The sequence below is a fragment of the Rissa tridactyla genome, chromosome 8 (genome assembly GCF_028500815.1).
Source record: "Rissa tridactyla isolate bRisTri1 chromosome 8, bRisTri1.patW.cur.20221130, whole genome shotgun sequence".
NCBI lineage: Eukaryota > Metazoa > Chordata > Aves > Charadriiformes > Laridae > Rissa > Rissa tridactyla.
The window spans coordinates 17,420,073-17,447,685 of record NC_071473.1 but is presented as its reverse complement, the minus strand read 5'-3'; the positions used below and the strand labels follow the sequence as shown (position 1 = coordinate 17,447,685).

Sequence of the window (27,613 nt, the reverse complement as noted above, 5' to 3'; positions counted from 1 at the left end):
CAGTATTGCTCAGAAACACATCCTCCATTTAAACATCCCCCTAAAATCCTAATTAAATAAAAAAAAAATTTCCTAATTCATTAAACAGCTGCGTGAGCTGTGTGAACACTTACTAGGCAACTTTGTGGTCTCCTCCTCTAATAGGTACTAAAATGTGCTCTAAAATTAGCTAAATCGTGTCACAGTTCTATTCTGGACCGCAAAGCCTTCTTCCTCTGGCTGCTAGCTTCACACACAACATATGTAGGTGACAGTTTTTCTGCCCTAACATGCTCAGTTGGAATTCTTTCGAGTGAGTGTGAAACACTGAAGTTTACACTCGTTATGCTTTCCAATTTTAGAAAAAGAAAGGACTCAACCCCACGTGAAGTTGAAGTAAACAACGGCTTATTTCTCACAGTCCTTCCATGGTGACCATGAAGTCTTTTTGCAGCCGTCACCTCCCGCCAGCATCCCCAGCTGCTCACCTGTTGAGTACTGCTTCTTTGTCTGCCAGGCGACTTTTAATTTTGCTAGTCAGATAGTCCAAGAAGAGCGTCCAGATGTCTAAGCAAGAAAAGTAACCTTCATGGGTAGGCTGAAATACACCAAAATTCACAATGAGTACCGCAAGCTATGGCAAGGCTGTTTTCACACAATGAAAATACGCGTTAGCGTGCACTTGAATCCATGAGAAGAACTTTATTGCTTTATTGAAAAATTTCTAGGAGGTCACTGGAGGGATTTATAGCTGTTAAAAGACGAACCAGAGCTTTAGCAGGAGGGTGGGAACCCAGGAATTAGAAGGCTGGTCTCAGCATTAACCCATCCCACGGCTTGCATCAGCCTCTAGCATTTTATAAACCTGCTTGTCATTATTCACATGCGGGGGGAAATAGGGCCGAGTTGCCTTGTGACAGCTTCTACAGCACGGTGACATGCACCTAAAGCCACAGGGTTGGTTTTTTAACGCTAGAACTAGAAGTTACATGCAAAGCAGCAGATACGGTAAAAGCAGCAGATTCGGGAGAAAGTAAAAGCACCCCCAAACACAAAACAAGCAAGCCAGAGAAATTTTTCTAAACAACATTCTCCATTCCAAGCACTAGCAAAAAAATAAAAGCGGAAGCCAAGTTAAACACCAAGTTGTTCTCGCACGGTAACTACACATAACTGCTGTCTCCAACTAAATCCAAGAGCACATTAAGCCATCTCCAAGTCCCCAGTGCTACTGGGGATGTGCCAGTAAGAGAAGTTAGTTGCTTTTTTCTGAGCTAACTGTAGGTATCAACTTCACTGGGGAAAACAAGCCAGCCCTGCTGTACGAGGCAACGGAGCAGAGCGAGGAAAAAAGACGTCGCAGGGCTGTACCTGATGAAAAGTGTATTTGAACAACAGTGCCAGAAACTCAACCACGGGGAACTGGGAGTAGGACTCAATTCTTCGTAGGTGGACGCTCACGAAGAGACGGAGAAAGTCCGTAAACTTCTCAATGTAGCTACAAAGGAAAAAAGAAAACACAACTGAGAAAATATGGAGGATGCTAGGAGGGAAAGCAATTTCATTGAAATAGCAATAAAATTCACTCAAAATCCTTTCATTAAAAAGAAAGTTACAATTATGAGCCAGTAGAACAATTAAAATATAAAGCCCTGCAACAATTACCTACAGGACGGGCAACCCTTCATTCCATTAACACCTGAAACAGCAGAAAAGACAGTCTAGTCAAAAGCAACTTTAATATTCAGATAAATATAATTGAGTGCAATCAGGCCTGCAAATAAGCACAATCCCCCCCACCCTAGAGAAATAAGTATTTAATGGTGAGGGTCATCTTACTTAGGTAGGTAGGATTAGTGAAATAAACTCTACCCCTGAGGAATTCAGCTGGAAGCAAGAAGTTAATGCGGGAGCCAGCAATACACACGTTAAAAGTTTATAGATGAGGCAGCGGGAGAGCCACGGAGCCGAGAGCTGGAGAGGACGGTTTCTTCTGCTGTGCGAATCAACTGTCTGAAAGTCTCTGAACTGAGCCCAGGCTTTTGTGACTGGATTAGACTATAAAGACAAATCTTCCTGCAAAGCACGGGACTACTCAGCGCTTGCGACTGTACAAAGCGAAGATCCAAAAAGGAGCCTGCTACCAAAATTGCAGGGAGCCCAGCAAGAGCGTGACCTCGGTGTGAGCACCGGCGGGGTCTTGGGTACGTGTCCGGGGAAAAATTACAAAGACCACAGTGGAGTAAGCTTTTATGGTGGGATAAGATCAAGCCCTGCACAACATGAGTTTCCTCAAGGTTAGAAATCATCTTCATATCTATCTATACAGATCAGCGTTAAATGCTCCATCAGTGTACCGGGCCCATACATTCCAACATCACACACAAACAGCAAGAGCTCCGGCGATCCAGTGATAAGGGGGTGTCTGCAGAGAAGCCCATCCTTTCTTCCCATACGGGAAGAGCTCTAAAGTGCAGGGGTACTTCCAGTTTTTCTTTTCAGTAAAAAACTAGGCTTAGCAAAGTTTCAGACATGCTTGGCCAGGCTGGTTTTACCGTGCTCTCCCCCTCTGCAAATTTTTTTTGGGGGAGGGAAAACCCCCCAGTCTTTCTAATGAAAACTCACTCAAGCAGGAGCATCGCCCGCTAACAAAGAGCTGCAGCACCGTTGGTTATTACGAACCTACACAACCCCCACAATACTTTGAATATGCGAAAAGATCACATTTCCTTTTTATTTGGCACTGCCTGCTTGACAAGACATCGCTGAACGCGTCCTATCACTGACCAAACACTTCAAAAGTAAAGCTAGCAAAAAATAAAGGAGTACGGACCCAAACATTGCCTTCGATTTTTTTCATTTTTATTTTCTAAAGAGGCTCTGGCCCGAGACCTGTGAAATTCTTACTTGGCCCCTCACTCTGCCAGCCCCAAAGCCCCTTCTGCAACAACTGCGCCATTGCTTGTGTCCTTACTAGCCATTTCCCACATTTGGGAAGTTAAAACCAAACACGAATAAAGCAAAAGGTAGTTTAAGCTTACTCTTTCTGGACTAGTTTGGTGATACCAACCACTTCAAAGCCACCCTGATTTTGTAACAGAACAAAAATAACCAGCACCATGAGAGGAAGGGCAAGGACAGACCCAGGGCAAGCAGGTTCTGAAGATGGCAATCTACCACAGGTAGTTTTCTTCAGTGCCAATTTCGTTTAGGATTTTGTTAGTCCAAGCCAGAACAACACTTCCATGCAGTAAGCTCTTTAGTTTTGGACATAAAAGTCTAGAAAGTCTAGCCCTTAAGTGACAAAAGGAAAATCCTTGCATCCTTTTCCACGGAGAGGACAGAATCAGCTCAGAGAAAGCTCCACTCCTCCAAAAACCAGCTAGATTGTTCCAGTCTCCAGAACGTCTTAGTTGCATCCCTTTTTCAGACCTCAGCAATGAATAAAGAGGGGTCTCACAATTACAGACACAACAATCTCTGTGGATAACATATCTAAGGAGCAGAACGTAACGATATGGCAATATCTCTGTGAAGGCCAACACAGCTACAGACCTTCCACAGCCTCGCCAGCGAAGGCTGCTCACTGACCTTCTCAGTAAAAGAAAGAACGACGTTAAAAAGGGGGAAAAAGAAAAGGGATTGTGGGTTTCCAGAGGAGCTTTTCTGAAATCCAGAGTGTAACCCCCGGCTCTCTGTATCTTGTGGCAGATTTCTACCGTCCTACAACACGTCTTATTTCTAGGAAGTGTGCGATGCTCAAGTCCGAGTGAGTTAGTCAAAAAATGGGCAAGTAGAATTCACTGTTAAACAGGAGTCACAACTGACCTAGATTTACTATCCCAAAGTCACAAGTGCATCTAAAGATATGGGAAAAGGGAATTCTACAGACCCACTGTTTTTTCCTAAGTTTGTTTTTTCTCCCAAGTGGATAGCAAAGAGAAACAAATAGAAACCCAAAAAAGCTCAAAAGCCCCGCTGCTGCATCTGGGAATAGAAAGATTTTATACAGCAGCACCAGGAATTTATTTCCATCATCGAGTATCCGTAGCAAGATATTGAGCAGATTCTCAGAGCTGCAACCGCGTCGCCAACGCTAGCACCAGCCTGCTGGCTTGCCACGAGAGGCGGCTTCAAGCCCTCACCTCTTCCACCACCCTGCCAACACATGGATTCAACCTCTCAACACCACAGCAAGCCGAGTCTCACTTTCTCTCCTACAAGTAGGAATAGTCGATATAAGAGAGTCGAGGTGTTTTAGGCAATGAGGGTGGTAGTAACTTTCTGGAAAATGACAATACGCAGCCTCCCAAGATGCTGCCGCTTCCCTACTGCCTCCAGTCAGCCTCTGCGGCGGAGCCATTCACTGCCGCTGGGAATGGAGCTCCCCTCCAAGCTGTCTTTACGTGTCGTTTAAAAATAATAATTAAAAAAAGTAAAAATCAAAAAGCAACTGAGAAATCGTCACATCTCAATGAAGGGTAGGGAACTACTTCTATTTTCTTCCAAGTCTTGACTCGCAGAATATCTACCCACTCTTTGTATGTCTGAGTTTAAGCAGAGAAGGCAGATACCGACCAGGAAAGGGGATACTGCAATGCCTTTACCTCACTGAGCCTCTTCTGTTTTCTGTTACAACTGAATGAAGGGCAGGTTCAGCTCTTGTGCCACCTCAGACCTGCAGTCAAACAGCAACGAACGGGGGAAAGCGGGGGGAAGAGGACAGGAAAGAATACAAACCTGTGCCACCACGGTCCCTTAGCAAACTCAGCCCCTTACCAGAACCTTACCTGTGGGCACCTACCTTTCTGCCTGTCTCCCCCCGCACAGTACTCTGAAAAAAAGGCGATTAGACACACCATGCATGACCGCAAAATAATAAAGACAGTCCTTTAGAAAGCAAGAGGCCCTAGCACAGCTACTTCGCTGTTTGCTCGCTCTTACCTTTCGTCCAGTTCCTCTAGCCGGCTCTTCACCGTGTGGGCATTGTTCTCCTTGGTAATCTTTTGCAGGAGGTAGAAAGTCTGCTGGAACATCCGTAGCAAATACTCTTCGAATTCCATAGGCACGCAGTTCTTAGACATCAGTTCATTGATGCAAGACATAGCCAAGACGCCAAGTCGGCCACGCTCCTGTCCCAACACCGAGTTCTGGCTGCTGCCGTTGACAGAAGACATCTTCCGAACGCGGGTGTCGCAGCCAAAGCGAGCAAAGTGGAAAATGGTGGTGAGGAGTGAGGGGGTGATGCTAGTAGACAAAGGGATCCAGCTGAAGAGGTGTGCCAGGCACTCCAGTGCCAGGGAACAGATATATTCGCTTTCCGTGTCAAGGATGGGGATTGGCTGGTTCAATAATTTGGCCGCACTGGGACTCTGCAACAGGCTACTTAACAGGTCACCTGGGAAACAAAGCAGACATCTGCGTTATAAATCAGGGCATTCGCCTTCAAAGGATGCAACTGCCAGCCCGAGCTATAAAACAAAAGCCATCAGAGCCTCTGGCACTCAGCAAGTCAGCGTACACAGATTTGCCCGAGATGAACAAGCAGATTTTTGTAGTCTGAGACTTTCTGAACTTTTGTTCAGATGATTGTAGCGATGCCAGGGGGTGTACTGTAGGAATTCATGATAAAGTTCGCTCCCCTCACAAGGTCAAGCATCCTTGATATAAGCTTGCTCAAGGTCTCTGGCACATCCACGTTACACTGAACCTTGGCAGAGTTGCTTCTGCTTGCCTATGACAATAAGAGCAGATGTTCTGAGTCACACCAAAAAGCCTACTTGTTACGGTACCTTTTCTCAGTGACCAAAAGCCCACAGCAGCGACATATCAAATTCCTCAGCCCCCAGCTGCTCACGTTACAAAGACTGCCCGAGCCAGGTGGGGTTTGAAAAATTCTGCACAGCCTCAGGATTTATCCTCCCTGAGTTTATCCGGTCTCCAACTGAAGCCAGATAAACTTAATATTTGCAACACCCTGTGACAGAGTTCCACAGCTGAACTATACGTTTTGTAGAGACGGTTTTTTGTTTGGGGCCTGCTAGTTTCACTTCCTACCTCCTGTACCCAAACAGACAAAAGAAATAGTCTCTTTCCATTCACCTTCTACATGTCACTCAATAGTGTCACTGTTGTGACGTATCACATGTCACTTCCAATTTCTGAGAGAATGAAGAGTACTACACTTCTCTTCTTACTTACGTGGAAGCCATTCAATACCCTCAATCATCTTTACTGTCCTTCTACAAAGCTTTCATTTTTACTCTACACCTAACAATACAGGAAGACCAAAACTTGAAGCCACTACTCAGGCATAGATGAACCTTACTTCCAACGCCATAGCAGTTATCTGGTTATGACTCCTACCAGTCGAAGTTTTTGTAGAATAACCTGGCATAACGCTCAGAAGCTAATCCTGGATACTGAAGGCAAGTCTGGAGCCCATGATTTGACAGGAGATGAGTATTTATAAGCTGTGTTTGGGCACGGAGACCCTTACCTGCATTGCATTTCACCTTCCATTTGCCCTGAGATGTGCAAGAACTTCCTGCAGGTCTTCAGTCATACCTCCTTTCCACTATTCTGACCATCCTGGTGCTGTTGGAAAGCCTCTTTGTCTCTTTACTGAGCCCTTTCCCAGGTCTCTAACAAGTATGTCCATGGGCACAGCCCCCAGCAGCGCTTCACAGGTGACCTCCCCCCTCACGGCAAGAGGGGACCATTTCCACTTGCCTTTTATCTCCTACCAACCAATTAATCAACAATGGAAAGACCCCCCTTATCCCCGATTGCCTTTGCTTTCTCAAAAGCTTTTAGCAAGAAGCCTTCTTGAAAGCTGTATGGAAATCCAAGCCAACGCCACCAGCTGGGCTGCCCTTCCCCATGGAAGCTGCCCACTAACTCATAGGCTTCCACACTCCACATGCTGAAAACCTATTCACCTGCCCCAGGTTACTCAATACCTTTCTCTTCCTCAAGCACAAATAATCTCTTTGCCTTTAGAAGTCCACGGGCACTCACTGTGTCACAGAATTTAAAGTTCTCCCCCGAAAACCCGAGTGTTTTTTTCTCTGAAAGTGAAATGACCCAACACACTACTGGTACAAAAATAACAGATATGATTTACCGAGATAATTCCAAAGTACTCAAAAGCATGCGTGAAGAACAAATTCCTCTTACGTCTCCATTTTTCATCAAGATAGATGTCTTATATCACTAAATTCATAACGCCTTGTCATACATTATTGTTGTTTCTTTCTCCACTCCAGGAATTTAAGGCATCATGCTACTTCAGCCAAATTTGATAACCCTGGACTTGGTCTTACCAACCAGCCCCCATGGTAACGTTCCCAACTATAGGTACGCGACAATGCAAGAGCTGCCTGTGTTGTGCTTTTACAGGAGCAGACATGCTTCTTTCAAACGTTCAGTCCATCAAACTCCACAAAAATCAATGAGAACCAAAAATTCTTATCTTTTAATCCATCAACGTCAGAAACCGTAGGTCCCTGGAACGCACAGCAGCTGGTCTGAACGCTTTACACCCAGTTAAGTTACTGAAGCTCAGAGGGATTTTAAGTTACATTTGGTATCTTTGCAAACAGTTGCTGAATTCACAGGATCAACTGCCTCCATACATCAGGAGAAAACTCTCAGGGAGGGGCTGGGATCAGGCTAGTTCCGCACAAATAAGCGGCAGCAAACATTTCTGTTACTCATTTGTTTACTGTACATGAGTGAATAAGTTTATAACCTGAAGAGAGTTTATGACCTTTGGAAGAAGGGGCAGGCAACTCAGGAGGACTACAAGGATGTCGTGAGGTCATGCAGGGAGAAAATTAGAAGGGCCAAAGCCCAACTAGAAATTAATCTGGCTACTGCCATAAAAGACAATAAGAAAATGTTTCTATAAATACATTAGCAACAAAAGAAGGGCTAAGGAGAATCTCCGTCCTTTATTAGGTGCGGGGGGAAACATAGCAACCAAGGATGAGGGAAAAGGCTGAGGTACGTAATGCCTTCTTTGCCTCAGTCTTTAATACCATCATTTCCAGTGGTCCTGGCTAACTGGGGAGGTCCCAGTGGAATGAAGTTCACAAATGTGATGCCCACCTACAAGAAGGGCTGGAAGGAGGATCTGGGGAACTCCAGGCCTGTCAGTCTGATGTTGGTGCTGGGGAAGGTCATGGAGGAGCTCACCCTAAATGCCACCACACAGCACACACAGGACAACCACGCGATCAGGCCCGGTCAGCAGGGGTTCATGAAACGCAGGCCCTGCTTGACTGACATGATCGCCTTCTATGACAAGGTGACCCGCTTGGTGGACAAGGAAAAGGCTATGGATCTTGTCTATGTGGACTTTAGTAAAGCTTTTGACACAGTTTTCTACAGCATTCTCCTGGAGAAACTGGCTGCCCATGGCTGGGACAGGCTGGGTAAAAAAAAAATGGCTGGAGGGCCAGGCCCAAAGAGTGGTGGTGAACAGAGTTAAATCCAGATGGCGGCTGGTCACAAGTGGTGTTCCCCAGGGCTCAGTATTGGGGCTGGTTCTCTTTCGTATCTTTATCAACAGCCTGGACAAGGCAATCAAGTGCACCCTCAGTCAGTTTGCAGACGACACCAAGTTGAGTGGGAACGTTGGTCTGCTTGAGGGTATGAGGTTCAACAAGGCCAAGTGCTGGGTCCTGCACTTGGGTCACAACAACCCCATGCAGTGTTACAAGCTTGGGGCAGAGTGGCTGGAGAGCTGCCTGGTGGAAAACCCCAGGAACCCAGGGGGTTGGGTCAACAGCCGGCTGAATATGAGCCAGCAGTGTGTCCAGGTGGCCAAGGTAGCCAACAGCATCCTGACCTGTATCAGCAATAGTGTGTCCAGCAGGACTGGGGCAGCAATCATCCAGTTTTAGACTCCTCACCACAAAAAAGACATTGAGGTGCTGGAGCGAGTCCAGAGGAGGGCAGTGGAGTGGGTGAGGGGTCTGGAGCGCAAGTCCTGTGAGGGACGGCTGAGGGAGCTGGGGGTGTTCAGCCTGGAGAAGAGGAGGCTGAGGGGAGACCTTCTCGCTCCCTATAGCTCCCTGAAAGGAAGGGGTAGCCGGGGGGCGGTTGGTCTCTTCTCCCAAGGAACAGGCAATGGGACAAGAGGAAACAGCCTCAAATTGCACCAGGGGAGGTTTAGGATGGACATTAGGAAAATTTTTTTTTTTTTTTTTTTTTTTTTTTACACAGAAAGGGTTGTCAAGCATTGGAACAGGCTGCCCAGGGCAGCGGTGGAGTCACCATCCCTGGGGGTATTTAACAGAGGGGCAGACGTGGTGCTGAGGGACATGGGTTAGTGGTGGGTTTGGCAGTGTTGGGTTGATGGTTGGACTTGATGATCTGAAAAGTCCCTTCCAACCTAAACGATTCTATGATTTTACAAATATATCTCAGGAAGGGATTCATCAAGCAAAAAGCTGTAAAGATGTCCAAAGACAACACTCGGAGGCTGAGAGATTATTGCTGAGTGAATTCTATACGGATGCAATAACCCAAATGTTTTCCAACATAGGACATTATCAGAGTTCCTTTGCTTAACTGATGGGAGAAATGAGTTTAACAATGCCTTCAAGTGCTATTTAAAAACTATGCAAGACTTGCAAGTAACCATTTCACTTTGCTTCCCCGTGCAAAAAAAAAAAAAAAGGAAGCACAGACTTTCAAAGTTCCTAAAGAGATTTCGGCTCTGATGGAAGATATTAAGCATTTATAGGGACTCGGAGGCTTATTTTGCCTTTTGGAACACCTTTAATTTCACCTGAAGGTAAAGAGAAAAGGGTGGTGGCCTCATCCAAGCAACAAAAAAGTTGAAGCGTCACCAGTAAACAGGAATACTTTGGTGCATGAATGAGACACAAATGTTAACAATACATGGGTAAAGAGATTTGGTCAGCTTACAGATTTCACGAATTTTAAAGATAAACAACTAACATCTCCAGGGCAGAATTTCATGGCAGAGTTTCACTAAACCCACCTTTGTCCCATAGTTCTTATCTCTGCCTGCAAATAGAGACCATTAGATGTGCAATGTCATGACTGCCACCGACTTTAAGCCCTGGAGGTTCTCCACCTTAACAACCCCATCGGTGCTCTTAACTCCACTCTGTGAATCCATCCACCCATCATATCACCAAATAGTGACCCAAGGGACACTTGGTTAATAAAGAAAGTAAAGAAAAAGAGAATCCTTCACAAAATACAGGGAGTGAGCAAGCAGTGGACAAGAGGGAAGCACTCAATGCTCTTCCTCTTGAACTTCAAGAACTTGAAGCACAACCAGTTTTAATATGGACATAGTAGTTAAGGCAGACCACAGGAAAAAACAGAGAAAGTTTCAAATAAATGAGTTTGCACAGACAGGGCCCAATGAAATTAAGCCTGACTTTCTAAAGAAACTGTCAGTGTAGTCTTAATTACGAGCAATTATCTTGAAAATATGCTGTGTAAGAAGTTAAATTGTTTTCCCTGAAAGAGGAGAAAGGAAAGACCCAGAACAGAAGGGCAGCACGCTGTCACTTTGAGAAATACGATCTAAAGTCACGAGGTGAACGCACAGGTGGATGAAAAGCTGCCTCAGCACAAGGACCGTCCAGCGATTCCCCGAGGAACTGAGAGGACGTGGCAAACAGGCTTCCACTGACCATCACCCCAGGATTTGTCCCACTGTTTTTTGGGGTGTTTTTATTACAACTCTAGACAACAAAGTAGATTCTTCCAGGCTGTACCAATTTAAGTTACCAGCACCTCAGAACAAACCAGCGTTATTTTTTTCCAAGGTAACTCTGGAATCTGCAGTACCCCCTCCTGCGGGCATGGCCTTGGATGTGCCTGCACTACCCAGCATCTGCTAGCGTGCACCTGGGCTCGCCGAGCAATTCAAGCTGTTTTGTACAAATACAGCATCATTAACGGCCACTGAGGCACTTGCTACCAACAGTCGATCCTAACATAAATCAGCTTTTCACCGTGGAAGGCCCCAACCTTACCCAACGTCACACCAAAGCACTGAGGCTCTTGCTGCCAGGGTGGGTGAAGCTGGAATTCCTGCCCTCTCCAAGCAGCACATGCACTCTTTCCCAGTTTTGTTCTTTTCTATTAATTTTTTTTTCCCCTCTGCGCCTTTTTGCTAGCTACAGCAAAATCCACCCCCAAAACCCAAGGAAATACTTCTTCCCATTTTAATTTTATGTTTTGTATATAAATATAGAAGTGTCTTAAGCTCTTCTGCAGGAAAGAAGCACTTGAAATTCTGCTCAAACTTAAACGTGAAAGTTTTAACGCTAACCAAAAAACATGAACAGAAGCTTATCACAGGCAGCTGTCTTAAGCTGACTAGTGCAATCTGGCCACAAGGAAGTGATCAGCAACTCTCAATTAACTGTTTAAGGTCCCACAGGCGAGCAAGACAAAGGTGCATGATACAACTGCGTTGGCTCACAGAAACCACTGCACCGAGCACAACCCTGGAGAAACAGGTATCAGATCCACAAGGGTTTCATCACCTCCCTGTGCCCAAGTGGTTATTACAGGTTTCCAGGCCCTAAACCCTTCTTTTTTTTCCTCATTAAAAGCAGACAGAGGCAAGATCACAGCTTTTAAACAAAATACTGATTTGACTGCGTCGGAGTATTTCTTCTCGCTTTGTTTTCCAAGAAGGAGGAACAAAGACGCCACGTGCTGCTGGACAACGCTGGGGTGAGCTGAATGTTATCAATGATCCATGTTACATCAAGGCACAAGAAACACTGATAGTCATCAAGATCAGCTTCATGCCTGGGGTGACCCTCTACATCCCCTTATTTAGCCTTAACAGGATAAGTGACATGCTCCAACAACAAGGACATAGAAATAGTCTCCATTTTGCAGGTAACCAAGAAATATGTACGTAAGTGAGTTCAGATCAGATAAACACCCACGCAAAAGACTAACAGGAATAGGCAGAAAACAAACTTTCACAAGATACAGGCACACAGTCCTAGCCACCTTTTTTTTTTTTACATTAGGGCTTCAGTTTTGCTTCACTTTGGCTTTTGAGGTGCTTACAGCCAAAATTCATAGATGACAATGCCAACTCACTGCACTGACACTTCAGAAAGCTTCTTGCCACCTGAGGACAAGCACATATAGGTGCAATCTTCACGACGGTGGCATTTTCAGTGGGGCATCCTCTGCAGTGGGAATCGGTTCTTCAGGTAAGGTTTGCCTTTGCAACCAGAAATTTGTCGGCCTATGAACAGCTCTTAGAAAGGGTTAATGCAAAAGGTTAGGCAGTAAAGGAAGAGATCGATGCCTGATATTGCAAGTACATGGAAATAATATCTTGCAGCTTAAATACAAGTATTCAGCTTTAGCCATCCTTACCACTTTCTCCTGACGTCGGGGATGGTGGTGGAGTGGCAGCAGTAACGCTGTGTTTGTCCCAGATGCTCTCCAAAATACCTGGCCAAAGAGACAGTTTTCAGAACAGCCTGATCTAACAAACACACCGGAGACTGCAGGAGATCTTCGGCAGAACACATCGTTAGTGCTTTGACAAGGAACATTGTCTTCTCCTAGTGGACCCAAAGAAATTACCAAGTGTTTATACACACCATCTCAATCCCTTTTCATAAAGGAGGGGACATACGTAGCTATACAGCTGCTCTGCTACACAACCTTGTCCATAGCAAGCCGACCCAAGTGCTTGAGGGTAGAACTGAGTGTTCAAACTGCAGGAGCAGCCACCACATCGCCCATACATTGCTTCACTGAACCCAGAACGTGCAAGCTTGCCAGCGCCTTAGGGATGGTGATGGAGAACATTTGTTTCAACACTCCAAGTGCCGTAACTCGTACCTGTGAGGAGCCCAAGCACCGTTTGCACCTGGTCTAGGAGCAGCTTGCGTAGCTCTTCTTTCCGGGCTACGCTAAGATCTTCCCGCGGACACGCCAGTTCTTCCGAAGTAGTTTTCAACATGATCAGTCCCAGAGGAGTGGTGACAGGAGACTGAATTAACTGCGGGGAAAACACATGCATGGAACACGTGATGCTAACATTCCGCAAAGCTATCAGCTGACGAACAGGGGGTTAGTAACGCTACCAGCGGCTTCTAAGCACTTCAGGACCCAAAAAGTATCAGTTCCCACACTTTGCAGCGCTGCATGTTGAGGGAAGAAAAAAAACCTGCAAATACCCAATTTCCTGAGACATTAATCTACGATGTTGCAACAGTTCAAGCACCATGGGAATCCTTGGGGTTTCACGAGAGCTTTCATAATGTCATTGCACGCATTCTCTGTTCCAGCTTGTTTACCAGTAACAGTTTGTTCCTCCTCTTTGCTGCCTTCTGCCGACATCATCACTTCTCCTAATTGCCTCAGCACCAGCGTTTCACCACATTACAGGGCTGCCGCTGCAGCCACCCTCAGGTCAGGAGCCTGCACCTTCAGCCAAGCGCTTTCCCATTAAAAAGCCCATCCCTTCCCATAGAAAGAGCTGCAGCCAATATGGGATGGCACCAGGACACAGCTAAGGGATCCAACCTCTCCTCTATCGCATCTCAACCTGGAAATCACATTTACCCTGAAAAGGGTGACTTCCACCACGGGCAGAACGCGCAAGAACAGGACCAGAGAAGGCAACGGTTTTTGCCTTTGTTGGCCACTGGGTTATTACAGACTCATTCAAGTGGGACAAAGTTTTATTTTCAACTGAAATTCAGCCCTGCTCCTCTCTGTCGACCTGGAGCATCCAAAATGATTTATACACTATTCCCTCTGGGAGAAAAAAAGCCTAAAGCAAATCACACTTTCTACAAGTAATCCTGGAAGTCATAAATTCTGTAACACAGTCTGACTTTGGTCCTAATCTCACCGACCCACCAAACCAGAATTAACATTGCTCGGGCTACACAGTTTGGTGAAATACATGGAGAAAAGTAGTCCATCTAAAGTCTCTTAGTCTAGATGTACACGAGCTTGGCTTTCCGAAAGGAAGCATGACGGCACAGGAGCTGACAGAAAGGAAAATTAAAGAAAATTAAATAAAACACACAACTTGTTCGCAAGTTACAGAAAGATTTAACATCTCCTCTCAGAGTATTTTCTGACGATACCAGGAAGTTTAGCAAAACCACGCACTGGCACTTCAGCAACGTTAAACAAGTTTTATACCTCTACGGAAGTAGCATGTTCTATGTAGAATTACTGGTTTTGCATAATGACAATACCATAGTCCAAGTTACTTTTCTTCTCCATCCCTCCAATGGTTCAATAGAACTTTTAGAGCCTACTTAGAGTACTGGGATATGATTTAATGCTAAAAAATCAAACAGTTGCTTCAAATGATCTGAGGAGAAAGTCCTGAGAGAGGACTCATCTGCTACTCTAAAAGAGAATTATTCTGCTCCTGTGCTACTCTTCATTATTTTGAGGTCTTGGAGTTCAGTATTAGTGTTTATCTTCCACTTTTCCCAAACATTTTTGGAAGGTGTCTGCTATAGAAAGTAATTTATGGGAACATTTCCTTCTGCAGCTGAGTTCACAAGGAGAAGCTTAAGGAAAAAACAGATACCCAAAGTGGGTTCTGCAATCGCTTAAGGTAACCTGCAAAGCGCTCGAAAAGCAAGCAGGAGCTCAGAAAGCATTTCGATTGCAGATCAGGTGAAACGAAAGCCAAAACTTTAAGTGATAGACAGCCAGTTGTCTCAGAGCACTTATTGTCAAATTGACAATTCAGGATGCATGTTGCACTACATGATTACAGAGAGCTATCTGAAAAGAGATTATACCCATTAGTAACAAGCTCCGTACACCAAGTTAGCTTTTTTTAAAAAAAAAAATTACAATTAATACTAGATCCATTTATCTTAACAAATAAACTCCTGACACTCAGGGACTTTGATTTTTATATTTATTTTTTTTTAAAATAGCTGCCCCGTGGCTTGTCTGTGGGCAGAGCTACATTCAAATCATGCAACGATGCCAGCAGCAAACGTCTGTGCAGCACTTCAGTTTATGCTCAGCTTCTTTAAGCTGATTATGAACAATTTCAAGAGAACCGGAACCAAAGTACTCGAACCCAAAGAGGAGGTGCTGGTTAGGCACCAGCAGCAGCGCACCGTTAGCCCGGCTCAGGCTCCGCTGCGACAATGCTGAATTACCACCAATATTCAAACTAACGGCACTGTTTCAGCCGCAAATACATACCCCAGTCTTCCTGCAAGAGCCCTCTTAAACGCCCCAACAGCACTCCATTAAGGACTTTACATGATGAGGTGCCAAAGATTTTTGGGTATCTTTGGCTATTAGGTGAAAAATCTCCAACAGCCACATGAAGAAACTTCACTTTTGAGAATCACCCCGCGATGCATCCATAGTTTTACCGACCTTTTTCTTTAAGGAACAACCCACAACCCCGACGTTTTCCACAACTACTCCTAAATATTTAAAATTCAAAGTGCAGTTGATGCTTGCTGCATAGTAATGATCTTTGTCAAAAAACTTCTAACACTAGAAAGAGCTGTAGCATGTAGGAAGCTAAGGGTTACTTGCAAAATTGAAAAAAAAAAAGGAATTTAAGAAGCAGGCTTGTTTTTCAATGTAATTATTTAGTTTTCATCAAGGGAAGTCCCTACCCGAGGTAACAAAATAACATCATGCTGTGAATGAAACCAAGTTTTCCCTTTAGAAACTTCTTACCTGCAAGATGTTGGTGAAAAAGTCATGGTAGAACATCGGCCAGTCTTGCCGGCCGATATCCACGATGACTTTGCAGAGTTTGTTCCTGATGAAGTAAGGCAGAGTTTTATGGTGAGCTAGCAGGAGCTTGGGCAGGCAGCTGCGGATCTCCATTTTGTCTTGAGATGGGACCCCGAGCCACATCTTATTGATTAGGTTCTGGAAGAGAAACAGACACCCCCCCCAAATGAGCTCATTTTAGACATGCTAATGTCACAGCACTTTACTGAAGTTGAAGCGTTAGGTGCCTGAATGGGATAACCTTAAAGATACCAGGTATAGCGCTTGAAGGAAAGCACGGTCAGTTAAAAACTTAAGAATCTACATTTAGTGTAGTTCAACCTTCTTTGCTGCCAGATTATGTCCCTGCTCACTGCAGGGGGGTTGGACTAGATGACCTTTAAAGGTCCCTTCCAACCGAACACATTCTATGACTCTATGATAAGGAAAGCAGCGGCTCTTCGCAGGTTAATGAGACCGTGTTTCTGTTTTGTTAGAGCTCTGACACAGGCTCGCGGGGCAAAAAGCTGAACTTTAAAGATGCTTTAACTGCTCAGCAGTCCAGGACCAACCCTGACATCTTCAGCGACATGCAGAGGTGAATGTGTGCAGACTAAGCTTGGCAGAACAAAAACAGCTTAACAGAGGGCAAACCCTGCACCAGCAACTAACTTGGAATAAGCTCTGGTACCTAATGGGGCAACCGAACTGAAGACAGCGATGGCTTAAGCTGCTGAACAAAACTCCCTGGGCTTGTCTCTCACAAGGAATGGGCTCTGACAGAAAACCCCAAACCCACCCCCACCACAACAGCAGCGCATTTGTAGATGCCCTCCAACACCAGAGTTTCACAAACGATGGATTTCAGTGCCCCAGAAATTGCTGCCAAGATCTCTTTGAGTACACCAGAATTTCTATTAAGTGCCAAGCGACAGCCACCAGCACCTTACCATTTTAACTGGTTTTGGGTCAAGCAGAACTAGTTGGCATGTATATAAAGTATTTCCACTATCTTTTAGCCCCAGACACCTAGATTTTCCCCTACAAAGGGGGAAGCATAGCCTTGTATGAAGCAGAAAAACAAAAGAGGGGAAGCAATTCAGCTTTAGATGACTCTGATGCCACCTGGGTCTCCTGAAGAGAAGCTGGAAGGTCGCCGGAGTCACTGCCATGCCCTGAGAGGGCACCACTTTAACAGAAAGCTTTTAGTCCACTTCAAACCGGACAAAATCCATAAGAAGGCAGAGTTGCAAATTGCTTCCCTGCTCTGCTACCATCCCATTTTAGGGGCTCTGGAGCATTGGGAGCTGAGCCTCTCCGGAAAACTCACCGAGGAAGCACCGTCTGTACCCATCTGCAGGCACACAGCTCGGAGAACTCAAAAGCAGGAGGTACTGCAAAGTGGTTTGTTGCAGAAAATGGGAAATTATTTATAGTCAAAGCAGATCCAATTCACAGTACGGACGTACTGTGCAGAGGTACCAGTTCACAGGGTAGAGGCACAGGGGTATATTTATACATTAAGTGCCTCAAAGAGGTTGTTTTCCGGGTTTTATCACCGAGGAGATCCAGAAGTATTGCTTAAAAGCAATGACGACCCAACCAAATGAGAGTTCCTCGAGAATGAGAGTTTCAGAAGCCCCAGTAAAACTGGAAGACGTTTTAGCTTTAATATTCTTGCTTTAATGCCCACTGAGTTTTATCCTACTCATTTGACCTGAAAGTGGCAGCTCCCTCCACCTGTGAAATGTTTTGGGGAAGATGTTCTCTTTTCCAAAAGCAAGAAGTGAAAACGGTTCATCCGGAAGGGGGCTGTAAGGATTTTTATTCCAGATCCACTTTTAACTGCCTAGACATTCTAGAAAATACAGCCTTCTCGGGAGGTTTTGGGAACGATCCTTGTGTTTATATAGACGCTTTTACTGGCATTCAGTACTCACAGGGAAGTGAAGGAGGAGACTAGGACAGGCTCCAGCTACGAGGAGCAGTCGATGCGCAGCACTACAGTAGTTAACTCTGGAAATTCACGCTCCTCAATGGAGAGATCCTAATCTCTCAGCTGAGCTGTGGACTCGAAGTCCCTCACTTTACACTTGGACAGTGATTTCTTTGTTCCACTTAGTTCTGGGCACAATTATTTTTTTTATTACTACTTCCCACCCCTCCTCCAGAGAGGCAGAAGCTCAGTAATCAAATATGTTTTCCTCTTCATGAAAATCAGTTTAATTATTGCAGGCTGCTGCTGTGGGACACCCATCCCCAGAGCGGGAAACAAGTCCTATACCCTGGCCTATACCATCAAGGCCAGGCTTCATGAGGCTCTGAGCAACCTGATCTAAAGATGTCCCTGCTCACTGCAGGGGGGTGGGACTAGACAACCTAAAGGTCCCTTCCAACCCAACACATTCTATGATTTGTAATGATTACCCCATTTTCGAGAGGAAGGCAAACGAGATTGAGTCCAGACTCCCTATGCAACCCCAGCGAAATAAAGCAAACATTTCAAGTGAAGAAGTCAACAACAACATGGATAATTTGGCAAAAGAACACAACTTTTAAGAACAGTCTTGTTTGCTCTGTCTAAAACGTGGTGCACTGCGAAGGATATAACCCCCCTCTGATGTAGGAGCACAACGCAGAGGCCACAAACGAGCAGGGTGAGGTGTGACATGGACCAAACCCCAGAACATCGTCAGGGCAAGACACTGCCCTGGTCACTGAGAAACCAGTTGATGAAACAGAGCTGTTCACAGAATACTTCTGTTTTCCCCAGTAGATACACAAATCAGTATTTAGGCTTGTAACTTTCTTCTTTTATAAATAGGTAAAAGGTGGGATGTGGTCTTCTAAAAGAGACCTTACTGCCACAACTAGCGCATAAACTTGTGGGATGTAGTTCAAAAGCATCAAGCACAATTACGAGATTGTCAGAAAAAGAAAAGCAATTTTGTCTTCCCTCTTAGCATTGTAGTTTGCAGTAGTTAGTATCAGGTAATCACGCACGTATTTCTGACCATAAAAAGGGTATAAAAGCAATAACTCCCTTAAAAGCATCGTGCAGAAAACTCCAAGCAGCCTCTGAAACTGTACTCAGAGATGCCAGGAAATTAATTCTTCCATTTCTGTACAAAGATTCATATTTCTCCTCCTCTTAGCCTCCCATTAAGCAACCTCTCTAGGAGAGAGCAATAAAAGCATTCTTTATCACCATACTTACTAGGACTGCCGTTTTAGACAAACATTTTCAGACCCAATCGATTGCCATATAAAACTGCAGCAGACGGAAAACGCACTAAGCAGGCATCGGTCCACATCTTACCTCAAACACAGTCAAACTGTACATCATCACATAGTCGTTTCTTGTACTTGACAGGAAATAGAGGCAGAATCTCCAAGCTCCTATCTGCTGGGCAAAGTTATTTAAAAGCTCCTCTGAAAAAAAATAATAAAGTATTAAAAAGTTACATTAAAATTCTTAAGCTGTGAAAAAAAAATAAACCTGTAACAACGTATACTGATAACACAATAACACGCTGAGCGTGGAAGGAACCCCACGTTCAGGGAATGACTCAACCTGGAGGAGGAAAAAGAAAAAATAATATAAATTTATACTCCTAAGTATTAAAAGCAATCTAACAATAGGCTTTAATGAAACCAAAATAGGTATGTCATTTTAGAATACAGTTTTGACATGAGTACTACACCAGACTAATAGCTGAATATTAACATAAATCACCCAACAATTATATTATGAGCATTACCACTTTATTTATAAAAGCCAAGTGCTGGGATACCAGGTCACTGTGAAAGACTGGGGGTACTTCACGTCACACACAGGGGTATGGTATAAAACCCACCTTGTTTTGGGGCAGTTGCTCCAAGAGCCATTGACTTTGTTGTAGGTCAGCGTATCAAAAACCTCTCCGAGCACTTGGGTACAGGGTTTGGTCATCTCACATCAAGTGACCACATACCAAACACGGCAAAGGGAAAAGCTGCGAGGGCTGTTTTACAGGCTAAGAAAATTTAAGCCTTCATCAATCTGTTTCTTTCCTGCAACTTAAGCAGGAGAACGGGGGATGCTGAAGGCTTTTACCTTTTCCACAGCAGGGGACCTACACAATAGGGGAAAAAAACCCACCAAACCCTTGCCTAGTTGCTTATTCTTTATTTTACCAGATTTCTGGGAGAAGTCTTTCATGCTGATCATACTTTTGGCACTGAAGTTACAGAGACAACAAGAGTTTGAGAACAAAAGCAAACAGCCTATTTACAGCTATTAACCACAGATGCGGGAAGCAAATCTAGAGCACCTGCAAGATCTCTGCTGGCTTTCAGAAGGACATATTTAATAATACCAGCCAAGATGAAACCTCCCTGTTTATTCCCACTTGCCATTTCACATGAACTAGGACAGCCTTCTGCTTTCCCTTCTCAATGCTGAACAAATCTGAAGTCCACGCTCCATCTCTAGGCAGAAGGTAAAGGTTTTCCAGGACGTGCAGTCCAACAATGTAAAGGCAGAAAAAAAAAAAAGTCACATCCTTCCCCTACCCAAACCAACTTACTACCCTTGATAAAAAAAACTGCATCTCCATGCTCACAGCAGTAGACGGTTACTGACATATTAATTATCTATAGGACCTGCCATGGGATCTCCAAAACCCAAGCTACATAAACCCTTACTTCAGGTTGATACATAAGCAGGAGATGCCAGTTTGGTATCAGGTAGAGAACTTTTATCTGCTGTATTAGCTTAACATAACCAAGTCACCTCTGCTGAGGCCCACAGGCAGCAGAAAGCAGAGGGGACCATCCTTTAGAAGAGGCACGAACTCACCTATCTCGCGTTTCCGCTCATTCGTTGTGCAATTGTGGAAAAACTCTGTCATTAGACTCTCCAAAGCCCGTAGCGAGGCCTCTTCAGATGCCTGGGAACGACATTGGAAGGGAAGAGTTAAAACTAACTGCCGCTCTGACTTGCACTCAGGAGGCCGGCATTGTTCATGTCACAGATGCACCCAAAACCCCACAAGAGCACCAAGTCCAGGAGAAGGGCAAAATAATCTAGAATTTAAATTCCAATCTGCTCAATGGTGTGAAGTAGCCACAAGAATTGTCCACTGCAAGTGAAAGCTCTGGACACTGAGGACCATTTGCTCAGCTGCATTAACTAACGAAAACAATATAGAATCATAGACTGGTTAGGGTGGGAAGGGACCTTAAAGACCATCCAGTTCCACTCCCCTGCCCTGGGCAGGGACACCTCCCACCACACCAGGTTGCTCAAAGCCCCATCCAACTTGGCCTTGAACACCTCCAGGAACTTATGAGAAGTTTCCTCCTTTTTTTTTTTTTTTGACGGCATTTAGTAATTTTAAGTTAGCTCGTCCCTCTTGAATAATTCTCGCAAAGACAGCAAGTTCATGCGAAGACGCTTTCAAATGTTTAGAGACAATAAATACAGCGATAGCATGGGGAGTGTGAACTTTGCGGGGCCTTCTGACACCGATTCCTCTCTTGGCCTTGGTGCCACTGTGCCACGCCACCACCCACACCACCAGAGGTGCTCAGGAAGTCGCAGCCTGAAAGACTAAGGAACTTCCAGCACTTTGAAAAGCTGGAAGTATTCAGCAGCGTGCTGTATTGTATACAAGTATATGTATATTGTAAGACATATGTTGTATATACAAGTATACATATACTTATTTGATGCATCCATGTATTCAGGAATTTGATTCAAGAACACACTCCCATCCCCAAACCTAGCCTTTATTATTGGAATTCATCAGTTATACGTCTCGGCATTTATAAATCCTAAAAAGAATGATCAGAATTAGTAGACAGCCACTGCAAGGTCACTATAGTTTTGAAGTTCTCTGGAGTTGGGATGATTTTATTCTAGTAACAGCTCACCACCAAGCCCAGCCTCTCCACTGCGCCGTGCTTCCCTTGCATTGGAGCCTGATAATGGATAGCCGTAGAAAACTACTGCTACGGTACCGACCATGCCATTAGTCATTCGTCTAATGTTTTCAACGCACGCTATCAATAATAAATGCATCAAGATTCAAGCCCTGACCTTCCTCCGCACAGAAACAAAGTAAACCGTTACAGAAAACTGAAAGTTCTGCCTCAAAAAAATAAAACCAGAAAAAAAAACCCAAACAAACCCACGACCAGCAGTCTTCTGCAAAGAGATGAGCAAAGGAGACTACTTGCAGAAAAACTACGGGCTTCTGCTCATTCCCATTTCCCTGTAGAGCAGCTTCCCCAAGGACCACCGCAGGGCCAGGCGGCAGGAGATCCTCCTCAAACAGCCTGGGCTTGGATTAACCCCCCCACGAGAACAGACACAACAGCCTGGGAAGATAAATTCAGCTCTGCTCTCCAACAACTGGAAATGGATGCTCTGTAGGACACCACGCATTTTCAAGCAAAGGAACACTGGATTTCATCCTACCTTTCCTCTTGCTTCTCCCCCCACCTTTTTATTTTTCAAGGCCTGCTCTAGAAAGCAAGGACTATTTTAGCGAGGAACATTATTAGTGGGAAATTGGCTTAAAATAACCTACAATCAAATCCAAGCCACTTTGCCAGCTTAAGCAAGATCAAGCACCCATTATCACTTCTTTAATCCATTTATACGCAGTGTCTGCAAACAGTCCCTTGCACCGTAAACTTCCCCTTGAAGCTGGCCCTTCAGCCAGGTCCTCCTCCTGCCGGTCACCATTTCCCAGATAACAGCAACACCGTAGATAAGAGCCTCACTTCAAAAAAGCATATTTGATTAAGTGGAGCCCTTAATGACATTAAGATACAGCCATTTCTACACATTTCTTTCTGGGACGTTCCACAATGTTGCACGTTCCTCCGCAGCCTCCTTGCTCCCATGTAGATCCAGATACACAGATCCAACGTTTTCATAAGTCCCTGTAGTTTCCTTCTCGGCTGCTCAACGCGGGGTAAGTCTCACCAGCAGCTTCTGATGCCAAACCCCCAGAGAAGAGTTTCCAAATTCTGGAATTTGATGCAAATTCCTCTGCTCTCCCACCCCACCCCTCCCCTGGGAGAGAGCAAGATCACCTCAATTCACAGAGAAGTGTTAGCTCTTCACACAGAAGTAGCAGGGCTCAATTGTTTTTAGATACTTAATTCAATCCTTCAGGAAGAGTAGTTGAGATAAGGCATTTTCCCCCCCAAGATGAAGGATTTATTTCCTACTTTTGGAAATAAATTACGGAGTTCTTATAAATCTTGAGCATCTGACCTGTCCTCCACTGACTTCAAACTGCCTTGGCACCAAGGTTTTGAAGATGAGAGCACCTACTCCTAGGAACACCCTTAATCTTTTATATAAAAACACCACTATCACAGTGTTCAATGTCTCAGAGACAAAAAAAAAAAAAAAAAAAGAAAACAGAGCACAACACAAGCGTTTTATGTAAAAAGCCCAGGCTGGCCAGAATCCAAGGCCAACTTGGGCAGAAAGAAACAGCGTGACCTCTGAGATTTTCTTCTCCTATTTGACTTCTCCCGGCTGTTCCGGAGGCTTGGCCAAAGGAAGGTGGAGTAGCACAAATTGTCTGAAGTAATCAAAACCCAGCCCAGGATGGGCTCTACAAACAGGAGAGGCTCCCATGTCCATCCCACCTCTCTGCTCTGCCCTGGGGAGGCCGCAGCTGGAGCACTGACTCCAGTTCTGGGCACCCCAGTTCAAGAAGGACAAGGAACTACTGGAGAAAGCCCAGTGGAGGGCTACGAAGATGATCAGGGGCCTGGAGCACCTTTCTGCTGAGGAAAGGCTGGGAGCCCTGCGGCTGTTCAGCCTGGAGAAGAGAAGCCTGTGAGAGAATCTCATCAATGCTCAGCAATAGCTAAAGGCAGGTGGCAAGAGGATGGGGGCCAGACCCTTCTCAGTGGTGCCCAGGGACAGGACAAGGGGCAACAGGCGCAAACTGGAACATGGGAAATTCCATCTCAACAGAAGGAACAACTTCTTTCCTGTGAGGGAGCCCTGGCACAGGCTGCCCAGAGAGGTGGTGGAGTCTCCTTCTCTGGAGACATTCCAAACCCGCCTGGACGCGTTCCTGTGCCACCTGCTCTGGGTGACCCTGCTGTGGCCAGAGGGGTTGGAGGAGATGATCTCCAGAGGTCCCTTCCAGCCCCTGCCATGCTGTGATTCCCCAGGGTGCTATCTGACAGCCACATCAAGTACACCCGGCGAAACAGGGAGAGTTCTGCATTTGCTAATGCCTTTTGGGTATTCCTCAAGTTAACCATTCCTGGAGCACGAGCTAATCGCCCACCTTTCGAGCAGAAGCTCTGATAAGTAGGTCATTGAGATAAAGAGGACACATGCTGCTGGAGAGACGCAGAGGAAATTTACTGTACCTGTACCGAGACACCCCAGAAAGCAGATTATCTAGTGAGACCATAATAGAAGGTGAGCTGTTTGTAGGACCTGCGGCTGTACCCATCTGTACTATTTCCAGCTGTACCTCAATATTATCACCCACGTTAATATGCAGTTTTCTTTCTTCTAGGGCTTGGTGTTTACTCTGTACTGAAGAAAATGAGGAGGAAAGCACCACCAGGGTCTGGGAAGAGAAATGCCGATGAATTCTGAATCCAACACATGGCCATCAAGGACTGCCTTCAGTCCTGCACGGTCAGGACAAGACCAAACCCCGCGGGCAGTCAGAACCAGCAGTACTCAGTTCCATTTCTGTCTGGTCTGAAATTCAGCCATTTGGGTCGTACACAAATTTCATATTTTAAAGGTTTTTGAGGAAAGTCACAAAGTCTGGACCATTAGGAGAATCTACTACAGGCTTTCTGGGTCAGGGCTGGCAGTTTGCCCCACCTCCGCGAGGCACTACGAAATACTCAACTATGAAAACAGAAATACTTCCCACTCACTTTCACAAGTTGTAAAGTCTGACCCTTCTCACCTCACTGTGCCTCCCAGGGTACTCGGGGCTGGATCAAAACCTCCAGAAAATGCTCTTTGCTCTCCTCTGCCAACCATTTGAGGGAAAAAATACTCAATTCTATGAATCCCATTTGCAGGGCGTGAAAACCATGCAAACCTTTGCAATTCACTAAAAGCGGCGAAGGTAAGATTTGGCATGTCACCATCCACACCAGCTCCACTGCTTCCAACTGCCTAAAACACTCTGCTTGAGCTCAGACCTGGAGGGAAGATCTCAGCTGCCAGATTCAGCAGATCCTCCAGCCAAAGGCAACGTCCTCAGTCAGGGCTTGGTTTGGTGAACGGGTCAGTGATGCAGGAAAGTAAGTAAGGGTCTAAATCCTACTGTGACAGCTACAGATTCCCATGTGCCAGTAGGACATCCGCACTTTGACCTAGAAATTGTTTCCAAAATAGCATCTCAGAGACATGTCATGGCTGATTCTCCCCAAAGTAGGTGCCGTTAACAGCTGCCGTGCTATGCTGGGTCCACAAGGCATGGACTGAGCAAGTGTCACGTCTGGCCCAAGTCTGCTGCTCCTGGAATTGGCCTGTCTGATTTGAGCATGACTCGATATGGATCGGGGTGGGAGAGAGCCACTGTCACTCTACCTCCTTACCATCCCCATTTTTGCCCCGTTTAAGTTTGCTAAAGGTGTTTCATTAACAGTTATCAAACGAGAGGCGTGTAGCTGCTTACTCATGCCATTTATCTATGAACTCCAACCTTTAATACCCTTCTCATACAGCCAGAAAAACAACAGATTGACAGCTGAGACTACAGCTCCCTGTTTTGACAGAAATGATGAGATTTGCTACCAACCACTGGCATATTTAAAGACATTCTCCATTCACCAAAGTACCAAAAGAAGGATCTACAAAGCCTGGATGTAACCAGCTGATTTCCAGGCTATCGTTCAATTCCATTTTAAGATGTACAAGCCATTAACTGATTTCTGTTGATTAAGGAAAAAAAAAATATATTAATAGCTGCCAACTCACTGCACTTCAGGCTGTTCAAACTCCAGTTCCCTGCACCTCAATAAGGCTCTAGAGAAGCAAAATCTCTGTACTTCGCTGCTTAAGCCAGGACTCCATGACAAGTTTGGTTTAGCCTGTAGACCTATGACTAAAGCATTCGGGTAGGACGAGTTACTCATCCAACTCTGGCGAAGAACAGAAGAATCATTTTTTTGGACTGCAATTTAGACATCGCACATTTACTTTAATAGAAATTACAACGCTAAGTTTAGTTTGCATATAAACCAAAGACACCACTCCCACCCCCCTTAAAAAAAAAAGTACCCGATTATTCTGGAAGATATGAAAGTGCTTTATAAAGCTATTTCAATTTTCTCCAGAAGTGCTTTCATTTAGAGTTCACTTCCCATCTTTTTTTTTTTTACTTCTTTTTACGTCCTCTAAAGGGATTGTTTCTTTTGGAGGAAAGCTTTTCTCTAATGCTTTGCCATAAAAACACAAGCTGTTAACTTTTTAATGTTTGTTATTAACAGCTCGGTAGACTATCGATCATACAAACGATGTTCTAAATACGGCAGCTCCGGCTGACGAGGAGGGTTACGTCTGGTGAGGTTTTTTTCTAATGTGTTTGGAAATGGATATCACTCCAAGACAAAATTAAGGTAATCCCTCTACAAAGCCTTTTTTAGCAAGATGTTAGTTGCAGCTGTGATGCTCTAAAGGTGACTTCAAGCACCCTTCAGGCTGGAACACTTTCCTCTGATGTGGAAGGATGGATTTTACACCACAGGAACTGAACCTTAAGGACACCTTGTTCAGCGGCAGGTGGGAAAACCCCTTGCACTGCTGAACCCCAGAAGCCCTCACCACAGATCTAACCCCCCCTGTGACATCTCTGCTCTTTCAATAAAGATGGGATCCTCCCCGTTCGGGAGCTGTTATTCACCACCCCTCTGCACCCCACCATGTTTTGAACTCAGACGCCCACTCTTGTTCCATCCCTCCCTTCAACACCTGCACTGCCGAAGCACTTTTCACATCATATCCAACACCTACCAGCCCATAAAGCCTCCCTACACCATACAGCGATAACAAATGGAGATATTTTTCCAGCACAGCCCCACCTTCCTATTTCTTTTAAGCCTGCTTCTCCATCCCCTTCCCACCCACCACGTCTCCTACCATCACCAGTGCAAGACATGCAGCCCGGCGCAGTCCGGCCTCCTCCTGGTTATCAAGCTTTGGATCTTATCACGTTTTACCAAGCTCTGCTAAAACGAGTATCGGCTACACCTACCAGCTCGTGCTAGCGATGGACAACTCTTCCAGGAGAGGAGGGACTGCAGGGACAACCCCCTGGTGGGAAGTGTTCCATAATGCCACCACCAAGCCAGTGCCCAGGGTTAAGAAGAGAAAAGAAATCACGCAGACACCACAGTGGCAGCCGTTAGTATAACATAACTCACCCTGCTTTTGCTAAAGTACACTGGCCCATCCCCTTCCACCTTGGAGCCTTCTGCTTCCAGTTTTGTGCAGTTTATTAATAATAATACAGTTAGACACACACACAAATATAAACGACTACACTTTAGCTGCTGAATTTTCTTCCTTCTATTATTTTTTTTTCCCTAATTGTTGTAGACAGTTTTTAAGGAAACTCAGTCGAGACTAATTTAATAATACATATACCTAACACGCATACATACTAAGGTAGTAATTTACTCATCTAAGAATTACAAGGGCATCTTTAGAGCCCCTCCCTGCCCAAGCCCTAATACAACATGATAACAAACACGTAAATTAGTAATTATACTTTCAGAAAGACTGTGGGTCATTTCAAGCCTTTGTGTGGGTCACAAAAGCCTTCCTTTTGCAGCTATGGGCAAAGCACAGGTATTATCGCCCCTTCAGTGAACCCCT

At 45.1% G+C, this 27,613-nt stretch overlaps 1 protein-coding gene across 6 annotated transcripts in view; it reads right to left on the bottom strand.

Annotated features, from left to right (window-relative positions):
- Positions 1 to 27,613, bottom strand: part of XPO6 (exportin 6) — a 59,218-nt gene that overhangs the window by 20,480 nt on the left and 11,125 nt on the right. For 4 of the 6 annotated variants that reach the window (XM_054211031.1, XM_054211032.1, XM_054211027.1 and 1 more), the window contains 9 exons: positions 20,579 to 20,669; positions 19,058 to 19,170; positions 15,700 to 15,897; positions 12,856 to 13,015; positions 12,382 to 12,459; positions 4,924 to 5,377; positions 4,784 to 4,813; positions 1,351 to 1,477; positions 468 to 577 (listed from right to left, as the gene is read on the bottom strand). In XM_054211031.1, the coding sequence (XP_054067006.1) occupies positions 468 to 577; positions 1,351 to 1,477; positions 4,784 to 4,813; positions 4,924 to 5,377; positions 12,382 to 12,459; positions 12,856 to 13,015; positions 15,700 to 15,897; positions 19,058 to 19,170; positions 20,579 to 20,630 (1,322 nt within the window). In that variant the 5' untranslated portion in view covers positions 20,631 to 20,669. The remainder of the gene's footprint in view (positions 1 to 467; positions 578 to 1,350; positions 1,478 to 4,783; positions 4,814 to 4,923; positions 5,378 to 12,381; positions 12,460 to 12,855; positions 13,016 to 15,699; positions 15,898 to 19,057; positions 19,171 to 20,578; positions 20,670 to 27,613) is intronic. The other 2 variants (XM_054211029.1, XM_054211030.1) reach the window with 1 other exon arrangement.